At 33.6% G+C, this 11,534-nt stretch overlaps 1 protein-coding gene across 4 annotated transcripts in view; it reads left to right on the top strand.

Annotated features, from left to right (window-relative positions):
- The window catches only part of Ptprz1 (protein tyrosine phosphatase receptor type Z1), a 172,661-nt gene that overhangs the window by 129,175 nt on the left and 31,952 nt on the right, over positions 1 to 11,534 (top strand). For all 4 annotated transcript variants that reach the window (XM_047560614.1, XM_047560613.1, XM_047560616.1 and 1 more), the window contains exon 13: positions 2,611 to 2,755. In XM_047560614.1, coding sequence (XP_047416570.1) covers positions 2,611 to 2,755 — 145 coding nt within the window. The remainder of the gene's footprint in view (positions 1 to 2,610; positions 2,756 to 11,534) is intronic.

Here is an 11,534-nt window from a genome sequence, read left to right as displayed (position 1 = left end):
TAACCCAAGTTGCACAAAGACTAAATTAAAAAGTTAGCCTAAAAACTTGTTTTACTAGTTTTTGTCTCTTAGAAACTATGCTTCCATTATTGAGGACAATAAATTATATATGACACTTAAATTTTAATACCAAAAGTATACTGCTATATTCTCATAACATTTTAATATATTAAGCTTAGTTCTTTATTTCCTGATTGCCTACTAGTAAATAATTACCACTTAGGGAATTCATATACACTACCGAGTCACATCAAAGCATATACATTAGTTTCAACAAAATGAAAATTAAATCAATACAGCAGATTGTTCCTTGTTTCAGTATATAAAGCAACCAGTTGATTGTCTGTACTTTCATGTGGTATGCCATCTTGCATAAAGTACCTAGATTGCATAATATATAATTACAATACAATTATCATACTAACTCCTCAGTAAAAGAACTTAAGATCAGTTTTCCCAGAGAATTTATGAGCAAAGTCTATATATAAGACTACATGTGTGTGCATGTGTGTATATAATGCTTGCATATAAATGTTATGTGTACTTTAAGTGTTATGTATCTTCCATATATATCAAATATGATCAGACATCTCATGAATGTGGGTTCACAAAAATCTATTATGAATGAGATATGTATTTTTCTATACATATACCCCTATACATGTTGATATGCATGTTTTTGGTAATCAAAGACCTGTGAGATTATATAAGCTCACATTATTCATACATTAATCTACATCATTGATTCTCAAGTTTTATTGTAGATAAAATCACCTTGAGGACTTGTCAAAACATAATTTCTTTAGCTCTACCCACAGAATTTCAGATTCATAAGATTTGGTGTGGGTTTTGGGAGAGCACAAAATTTGCATTTGTAACAAGTTACAGGTCATACTGATACTGCTATTCTCAGGATCACAGTTAAGAATGACTGCTATGGATAATACAATTAACCACATATGTAATTACTAGGCATCAAGGACCTTGCTAAGTGGATTTTTATTACCCAAAAACTTACTTTCCATTTAGGTAACAACAGTTACAATAGAAAAATATGAAGATGACCGTGTATAAAACAAGGTGCTGCTTTAATTTCATAAGGAAATTTTCACTGCAGTCAACAAATTATTTAGATGTTCAGATGAGTCTCCACACAATACATAATGGCCAGAGTCTCTGGTTGACCTAATAAAAATTGAAGTTTTGGCTTTTCTTATGAGAATATTAACTATAGCACAGGGTTTGGGTGACTTACAGTATTTTCACTTTTTATACAGTTGTATGATATTTAGTCACGTTTTGAAATTCCACTTTTTTCTAATGGATGCATTTACAATTATGGAAACAAACATTTTGGGAAATATGGTGTCTTTATGTTCCTCTAATACATTTCCTGTCTGAGTGGATTTAATTCTTGGCCCTCTCTGCCATCATACCTAATTACAGAAGAAAACCATTATGTTCAAACTTAAGTTTTCTGTAGTTAGAATGTATTTTAATGCCATGTATGTGCATTTCTATCAGCCTCAAATTTCTTACTCTTAAATATTTGAGATCAAATCAATTCCCTCTGTCTTGGGTCACTAATAGTAGACTTGGTATAAAACATCAAATGTGCCAACTGTGTAGGAAGCACTTAAACTTTGATGGGGAACCTAGATTTAGTTCTTCCAAAAATAGAAAAGATAAGGACTCTTAATTTGTAGTAACATCAGCACACCAGGTTAGAAAAGCTCTCCCAGCTTCCTAAAGAGCAGACGGGAAGGATTGTCATAGACACTGACATTCGTAGTTCTGAAAGTCTTTTAGTTACTTGGAAGGATATCTCAGTTGCAATGATTTTCAAAGTGATATTTCAGTAATGGTTCCTGACTGGGCACAAAAATAGCCATTTGGCACATTTTAAAATTCAAGGAATGTGTTCAGATTTTTTTCATGATTTACACTTGCATATTTGAAATGAATCTCTTAGATATATGTATTCCTTCAATTCTCATGCAATAAATAGTATTTCATTTTGATAGATGAAAACAGTGAATAAGAAAGACATTTGAAATTGCATTTAAAACCAACTCATATTTACAATTAATATAGTTTGCTTCATTGAAAATTATCTCAATATATAAAATGTAATCCTAAGATGTTTTTCTTCATGAAATAGTAATAGCTCCAATTATTTGCCTTATTACAAGGTTAAATAATTCCTTAAGATTAATTTTAGAAGATCAAGATCATATATGAAGATTCAGTAAATACCTTTGTTTTCATGATCATCTTTTTAAACTGGGTGGTTTTCTCATTTCCATGCTTCTGTCCTCCTGTGAGCAAGCTTTTCTAGACAGCATTAGGAGGACATCTTGCCATTGCACCCCCACCTGGTGCCAATCTCTGCTGGGTTATCATGGTTTTTCAGCTTTATATCCTGCCTTACTTTTTAAACTTCCTTTTACTTAAATCGTCTTTTTCTTATAATAGTAGACATTCTTTACATCAAAGAGTCAGAGTTTTAAGGTAAGTAACAGCAGTGAAGGTTGTAGCTAATCCATAGAAAAGTGTTGTGACAGATCCTTCATCTTAAATGTCAACTTTCTCGATTTTCTCTGACTACAGAGGCCAGTAATAGTAGCCATGAGTCTCGTATTGGTCTAGCTGAGGGGTTGGAGTCTGAGAAGAAGGCAGTTATGCCCCTCGTGATCGTGTCCGCCCTGACTTTCATCTGTCTTGTGGCTCTTGTGGGTATTTTCATCTACTGGAGGTAAGTCGAGTGTCTCTTGGAAAATTTCATTCATAAAGCTGAGATTTTGCCTGTATTTCATCTAAAGATCTTCAAAGCATATTAGAGCAGAGCTACCATTAATTTATTCAGGTAGCTATGAATAAGCAAATTTGTGAATCCGCAGACACAATAATTTAAGGGTTGATTGTTCTGTATACTTAAACTTATAAAGGTAAAATGGAGGAAGTTTGACTTCAATTAACATTTACTACGGTGTTTTGATGGTTGCACTTTCATACTAACCTAATTAACATTCAGATGTTACTACAGCATTTAACACAAACCTTTTTAGCAGATGTTGCAATCTAAAAGTTTTACTTAGGAAAACACAATTTTTGGATGTGGTAAAAATATTTTTAATAACAGTTTGTACAAGATACATGTCAACTGCATACTGATGAAAAATGATAACCTGTGCACAAAAGTAAAAACCAAGCAATTAAAATATAAATATAAGCAGGGATTAAAGTTAATGAATTTATTAAAATTCATGGACCTTTAAACTTATTCATAATTTGCTTCAAGAATAAAATATAGCTTCACTCTCATCAATAACCCATTAATACTATTAAGAGACAGTGATAATTGCACCCATCATAAGCTTCCCATCCTGTAGCAAGCAGAACACAGAGCTCATTACTGAATTTCCTAAGGATGTGATGTAAGTCAGTAGAACTGTTGGAAGACAAGGACTTTGCAATATAAGCATTCATATCTGTAAACTAAGAAAGGTCTAGCTTAGTAGTGTATATTCCTGTTTTAAAAGAGAATTTTGTTCAGATCTATAATTAATTACTTTTTGTTTAGCAGGATCATTTTATAAATTCGTAACACCACTTTTTATGTGTTATCCCAAAATATATTCTCTTAATATTCATTGTACTTGACTGTTTCCCATGCTTCTAATAGTGTATTAACTACTATTGGAAAATGTAAAAAAAAAAGAATGAGAGTCACCACTTTCAAGAAATTTTTTGAGAAGAAGAACTTTCTATGAAGAATTTATAAAACATTACACAAAAGTATGTGATTAGCAACTGAAACCTAATGCTAAGTGGTCAGAGAACAAAGGATCTTGAGAGGCCAGAATGGGCAGGTAAATGTCAAATAAAATGCATCCAGATAGGATTCCAGAAGTGGAGGAGAAGGGCATTCCAGGCAGAGGTACAGCAGGCTTGAGGACCAGGAAGTGGATAAGAGCTGGATATGGCGAATCTTAAAACACATAGTCGTGTGTAGTTGGTCATTGGTTGGCTAAAGCAGGATGCTTTCATGACCCACTGTATTTCCTATCTCGCTTATTTTGCAGAACATAGTAGAATTTGAATAATGGAGACCAGATCATATTTTGTTAACTCATGGGTTAGGAGTCCATTTTATTCATAAGGAGATGCAGACAAAGCTACTTTCTTAAGTCTGCCCAAGGATTCCTATAATTGACTGTCTCATTTTACAGAAGATTCTGTGCTCAACAGAGAGCTTTGAACATTGTACATAATCCATAAACATTTGTTCAGCAAGATTTATCTGATTGTGTACCTACTTCTCACTGGATTTATTGACCAAACTTCTTACCACATTTTGATATTATGTTTCTTCAGATTGCTAGTTTCTATCTAAACTGATTTTCTCTGCCAAACCTTTTTTACTAATTAATTTAAAGTGATGTTAAATTACAAATAAGATGGAAAATAAACCAAATTCTTTTTCATGGTAAATAGTGAAGTTCCAAAAAAAAAAAAAGTCAGGTGGTTAATAATTAAAATACTTAAATAATTAAAATGAGTCTCTTGAACTCTATTGGTATTTCAAGTATATTTTGTGCAATTTGAAAATTAGTGTCTTATTTGATATGACATATGGAAAATTAAAATCTAGAGTGGTTTTGATCTTCTATTAGTAATGGGTCTTCTTATTTACATTATGTGAGGAAAAGATAAAATTGCTAGTTGAAAATATACAAATTTGAACCTCACCAATAGATGTTTCTCTTTTCCTCACAAATAGCACTTTATATGTCTTGAGAAGAGAGTACAATAGTTTAAAAGGTGAGCACTTTGGGTGGCTTAGTTGTATATTTTTCTCTATAAATTGCTCTGATAAATTTGTCACTCTTGGCCTACCCATTTCAATTGTTAAATATTGTTAAATATCTATCCTCACATTTGTTTAACATTAATTCACTATATAATGTAAATTTTTCAATCATTATACACTAGGATTAGTGTTGAATAACAGTAGTTCATTCTTCAAGATATGTGGGAATTATTCAAATTCTAGTGTAGATTCAGTTGTAAGTAATGCAAGATGGAAACATTTTAGACCTCTGTGGAAACTCCAGTTTATGGAAAGGATACAAATCCAATGACTTATCAATTAACAGTATGAGAGTAACAGTCCTTATGAGTTTTTCCAACTCACATATTTAAACAGCTTTTAAAAACAGCTTCAGTGGGATAAAACTAATATATCCTAAAAAACCACCTGTTTAAAGTGTACAGTTCAATGATTTTAATTATTTTATTAATTCCCTAATGACTAATAATGGTATTTCTGCATGTGCTTATTGGATATGTGTATGCTTCCTTGGGAGATGTGTGTTTAAATCCTTTTCTGTTTTTTAATTGGGTTATTTGTCTTTTTATTATTGAGTTGTGAATATTTTTATATATTTTAGATACAAGTTCTTTATAAGTTATATGATTTGCAATTATTTTTCCCATTATTAGATGATCTTCTCACCTTCCTGATGATATCTTTTAAAGTTTTAATTTTGATAAAAGTCAATTCATTCATTTTTCTGTCATTGCTCATATTCTTGGTATCATATCTAAGAAGGTGTCACTTAAAATAAGGCCATAAAGACTTTCTTCTATAATTTCTCCAACGAGATTTTTTCTGGTATTGGGGATTAAACCAGGGATGCTTAAATACTAAGCCACATCCCCAGCCGTTTTTTTTATATTTTTTTAGAGATAGGATCTCACTGAGTTGCTTAGCCACCCTGTCTCAGTCTCCCAAATGAGAGCTGTGACATCCGTGTGCCACTGCACCTGGCTCTCCTAAGAATTTCACAAGGAGGAAGGATTCACATTTCCTAATTTCAAAGCTTATTGTAAAACTACAGCATATTAACAGAGCCTGGTACTGGCATAAGGAATAGACAAATAGATCAATGAAGTAGAATTTAGAGTTCAGAAATAAACTTATATTTATGTCCAATGGATCTTAGACAAGGGTCCTAAGACCTTTCTCCATTTGTTGAAAGGACAATTGGATATCTACATGCAAAAATCAGATTAGACCTTTGTCTTACATCATACAAAAAAACTGAACTGAAACAGGACCATAGACCTAAGAGTAAAAGCTAAAACCACAGAATTCTTAGAAGAAAATATTTAAACATTTTTTTCTATCCTTATTGTTTAGAAGAAAATTTTCTCAAAGTGGTAAAAGAAATATCTTCCTCTAACTTACCTAGCTCAAGGTGTTACCCTGTATTTTTGTATGAACTTTGAGAGGAAGCACATTTTAGCAGAAAGACAGAACAAAGTATAGGTGATAAAATCTTCCTTGAATTTACTATATGATCTTAGCCAAGTCACTTACCCACCTATGATTTAGTTCCCTCTTTCTGCCTGCCGTCTGGACTCCCTAGATCACCTTTAAGTCTGCAGTAAACTTCTTTAAGGGTTCTGTGAATGGATGCAGCATCCTGAACATTGTTTCATATTTTTATAAGAATCCTGAGAAAAGGAATAATAATTACACATTTCCAGCTTTTAATTCTAAATACTGTGATGAAAAGGTGTAAATTAAATAATCGGATTACCATTGATTGATAGGACCTGTATCTACAAGTTGAAAACAGTCATCACTTTTTCCATCGTGGCTGAGTGATAATTAGCAGGAGACACAGTTATCAACACTTAGCACATAGACGTGAAGACATTCACTGCACATGCAGAACAGATGGACTATAGATACCGTCTTGTCATATGTTAAATAATATGCCTTCAAAGTACTTTCCAGATGTTTTAAGGTATAATTTACATGAGCCAACTCATAAGCTTCAAAGAGGCAAAATAACTTCAACAGGGAAGGTTTTCAAAAAGTTCTTTTTAAATAAAAATAAAAAGGCAGATTTTGAGTTTTTTAGGAGTTAGAACCTATAAAATTCCAAAGTTGTATCCAAAAAAAAGCACATTATCAAATACAGAAAAAGAACTTTCCATCAGTGCAGTTGTTTGGGCTGGGAGGAATGGGAAGAAAAGCAATATGAATTCATTCTTGATCTTAAATTCAAATTTGTGGGTCCTGGAAAGTATCTACTAGCTCAGAGTGGAGGTCTCCTGGTGCCATAATGCCTTTTAAGTAGAATATCACTTCTCATATAAGACAACACTGTAAAGTATGTATTGCTTGGGTAAGCAATATGCAGATGCCCTTCATCCATAAATTAGCCTATATGATTTTAATTTTTTCCACTTACAAGCTTTTTGGTAAAATGTAGAAGGTTCTTTGAGGAGAATTAATGCCAAGTAATATGACTGGACTTACTTATCTTCTAAAACCAATGAAGATTTAATCACATATTCAAAAACAAATAGAGTTGGTGGTTATCCAGTTACTAAGATGAGCATAAGCAACATGTTAAGCCTTAATGCTAATATTTTTTAATTTACTTTTTTATAGTTTATCAGATGTTGCCTTTTTTTTCTGTTCTTTCAGAGTTATTGCACATCCTCTGTTCACCTGTCTCTCTCCATCCATCCATCCATCCTTCTCCACCTATAAACCTTATATTTCTCTCCCAAGTGTTTTGACATTTCAAGTTATTTCATCCAAGACTTAGGTAGGCAAGAGATTCTAGGATGCAGCTGAACAACATATGGTTGATGAGACTTATTTGATACTAAAAATGCATATAATTGAACAAATTGAACTCCTGGCACTGTAAGTAAGAATTGACTTTATATCAAATCAAGAGACATAGCCCTCTATTTGAGAAAATTGCAGTAAGGATATAGGCAATAAACAAGTATATTCTAAAATAACTATCCTAACTACTAATTAAGAAAAATATTTAAAATAATGTAGAATAATGTCCAGGAAATGAAGATCACTTTTGGATTGATTAGGTAAATTTTTCAGAACCGTCTTTATGTAGACGAGTGTGAAGTTGGGCTGGGAGATGTGGGAAGAAAGTTTGCATGTGGTGCATTGGAAATAGAATCTGCTTGAGAAATGATTCTTCCGCTTTAAAAAATACCTCTTAACAGTCATGAAGGATGATACTGTTTGCCTGGTGTATTGGAGAGTGAGGCATTTTGGTCAGAAGGAAAATCATGTTTAAAGCAGGGAGGATAGACACTGAGTTAGAAGAAAACATGACAGATTCCGTAAATTACCATGTGTCTGTGTTATTGGAATATAAATTTCAAAGAGGAAAACCAAAGAGGGCGAGGACCACCAATAGGTAGAATTTGAGTGATGAAAATCTTGGATTCCACAATCTAAAAATCTGTAAAATACAGATCTGGAGGCAATGAGTAAAAGTAACAGGGACACTGATTATCAAGAGAAAGTGCCCTTACGGGGACAGGAAGGCCTACTCTTCATGTACAATTTGAAAGAACTTAGGAAGGAATGGGTTTCAGCCAGTCATAGTGAGTTATGTCTAGCAACTAAAGACTCATAAAAAAGTTAGCTTATTATTATGGAAGAAATTCAAACTGGACCTTAACCATAAATCAGGGAAGCTGTTAAAGAGATTTTCATATCAACTGTGAATTGCACTAAATACTTTAAAGCATGTTATCACTTTAAAATTTTTTTCCACCTGCTTGGGTAACTATATTTCAGAGCTACCAAAGGGCTTTTAATTCTCTGATCTTAAAATCATGTCCTAATTTCAGTGTTTCCATGTTGATGTATCAGAACATGCTAACCATGGTTGCACAGATAAGTCAAACTTCCTCTGTAGTTCTGCTCCAGTCTGGTTGCATTTTTGCTCATTTGGACTGTCACTGGAGAGTTTCTTCATCATGAGACTTATGGTTCACATCTCTCCCCTTCCTATTCAATCTGCTATTCTCTCCTTTCCTCCATCTGCTATCTCTGGCAGATATTCTCATGTTCTGTTAATCTATGTCCTTCCCTCAGGTTTGGTTAACAAAGGCTTAACACTATCCCAGCAGAGGACTGATTTTTTGCTATGGAAATCATTGCTTTAGGGTTTTTTTTTTTTTTCTTGCTTATGACATTAAGGTCATCAGCTATATGATTTTACTACTTATTTGCTACCTAAAGCATTTCATCAATTGAGCAAATACTTTTTGGTGTCTCTAATATGATAGCAATGAGGACTAACATGGCAATGATTAAAATAAAGTACCTTGTGTTTGGGGGCTTACTTTCTAATATAAGAGACCAACTATAAACATGCACAACTAAATGAATACATAAATAATGGTACAAAGGGTTCCTCACTTATGATGGTGAACTTTTTCATCATGATGGTGCAAAAGCAATACACATTCAGTAGAAACTATACTTCAGATTTCAAATCTTGGTTGGGTTTCTTTCTTTTTTTTTTTTTTGTGGGCTAGCTATATATACAACTCTCTGTTAAGAAGCTGAACAGGTGGCACAGCTGGGACAGGCACAGTGACACAACCACAGCTCCTGGTCAGCTGCACAATCACATAAATAACATGCTCTTCAGCATCCTGTGCTGCTAAGCTATGATGTTTGGTGGTTAGGTGTGTTAAATACATTTTTAACTTATAGTGTTTTTAACTCACAATGAGTTTATCATGGTAAGTAGAGGAACATCTTCAGATAAAATTATTTCAGGTAAAATTAAGTGAAAAAAGGGTAAAAGGTAATGACTTAGAGGGATGGGCTAACACCTTTAGTGAGCATGATCAGGTGCTCCCAAGCAAATAGTATTTGGGCCAGTGCAAAAACTATGGGAAGGAGACAGGCAGGCAGAAAGGGCAGGAGGAGCCAATGCCCTAAGATGGAGCAGATAGAACTTCTTTGAGGAAGAAAGAAGACCAGTGGACTGGGTGAGAGTCATGAGAGATAAAGCTACTGAAGTTGGTGGAGTCTAGGTTATGAAAAGCTGTACATCCCTTGCTAAAATAATTGGATATCAGTTCAATTACAGTGAAGAGCAATTCAAGAATTTTATCCAGGGAACTGATTAACTGGAAAAATACTGAAGTTCAGGTGTGTCACTACATAAGAACAAATGTTATCTTAGTGATTATCAGTATATATAAGCTTAAAAATTTTTAAATAGAAAGTGAACTTGTAATCCCATCTACTCTGGAGACTGAGGTAGAAAAATGTCAAGTTCAAGGCCAACCTGGATAACTTAGTCAGACTCTGTCTCGAAATTTAATAGAAGATTGCAGATGTAGCCCAGTGGTTGAGTGTTTGTATAGCATACTAGAGGCTCAGAATTAAATGCCCAGTTCCATTAAATAAGCAAATAAGAAAGTAAGCCAACCATGGTGGCATACTTCAATACTCCCAGGTACTTGGCAGACTGAGTTCCAGAGCAGTCTGAGCAACATAGCAAGAACTCATCTTAAAAATAGAAAGAAAGAAACAGAGAGAGAGAGAGAGAGAGAGAGAGAGAGAGAGAGAGAGAGAGAGAGAGAGAGAGAGAGAGAGAGAGAGAAAGAAAGGAAGGAAGAAAGAAAGAAAGGAAGTAAGGAAGAAAGAAAGAGAGAGAAAGAAAAGAGAAAGAAAGAAAAAGAAAGCAAGAAAAAAAGAATGAATCTGGCTTTATGTAAAATGGAAAGTGAGATTGGCATTGCATTTATACTCAAACAGGTATTTACTTAAAGTTAACCATTCATTAATAATACTTCAAATAAACTAAACAGCTCATATTTGTCATTAGCATTTTAATTACCTAAATTTCTTATATTAAGGATGGTTGGCATTTGTTTATAGCAGCAGTTGGTTCTTTGCTCTTCTCAATAGTTCATAGTTTGCTCTTACCAGATGTTACACTTATTATCTGAATGAAAATAGATGTAGGTGATGTTATAGGTCATCCTTGTCATTGATTCCAAATATATTCATTCTCAAAACCCTCATCAAGACTAGCATCTTTTGGAAATAAAATCACCTTTGTTTTCAGCTTTGTGCTCATTATTTCCTCACTTAAGTTCTGCCATTTCTGCATTCTCATATAGTCTAGAGTTGCCTTCTTTTGTCATCAAATGTCACCTACCCTATGCAGTTTCATTTCTACATGATCATAGATTGCTGTCTTTTACTATCAGCTGAATAAACTCAGAAGGACATGGTCACTTAAATGTTGAAAGAAGACAGATTTGGACGTTCTTCTCCACTCTTGTCCTGTCCAGAGTGGGTGAGACTTTGGGTTCTAGCAATAGTGGGGGAATTAGGTGATAGAGCATTGATGTTTCCTATATCAGCAAAGTACTATTTGGTTCCAGCTGTACTTCAAATGCCATGTCTGCTTTCAGCATGTCTGGTATCTGCTTGCTTTTCTGAATCTGGTACAGGTAAAACTGAGATACATTTGGATATTTATATTGTTATTTCATATCTTGTGTTTTATTAAAACATGTAGAACCAGCGATTGCTTTTCTAGGCATATGTCTACTTTTTTTTTTTTTTTTCAATCTGGTACTTACATAATGTTTTTCAAGAATCTCAGAAGTCATCTTGTTATCCATGCAGCTAGTAGTATAAATTGTTTTCTTATCTT

The sequence above is a fragment of the Sciurus carolinensis genome, chromosome 8 (assembly GCF_902686445.1).
Source record: "Sciurus carolinensis chromosome 8, mSciCar1.2, whole genome shotgun sequence".
NCBI classification, from domain to species: Eukaryota; Metazoa; Chordata; class Mammalia; order Rodentia; family Sciuridae; genus Sciurus; species Sciurus carolinensis.
The sequence above is the reverse complement of the archived record's forward strand: the minus strand, read 5'-3'. Positions and strand labels throughout refer to the sequence as shown.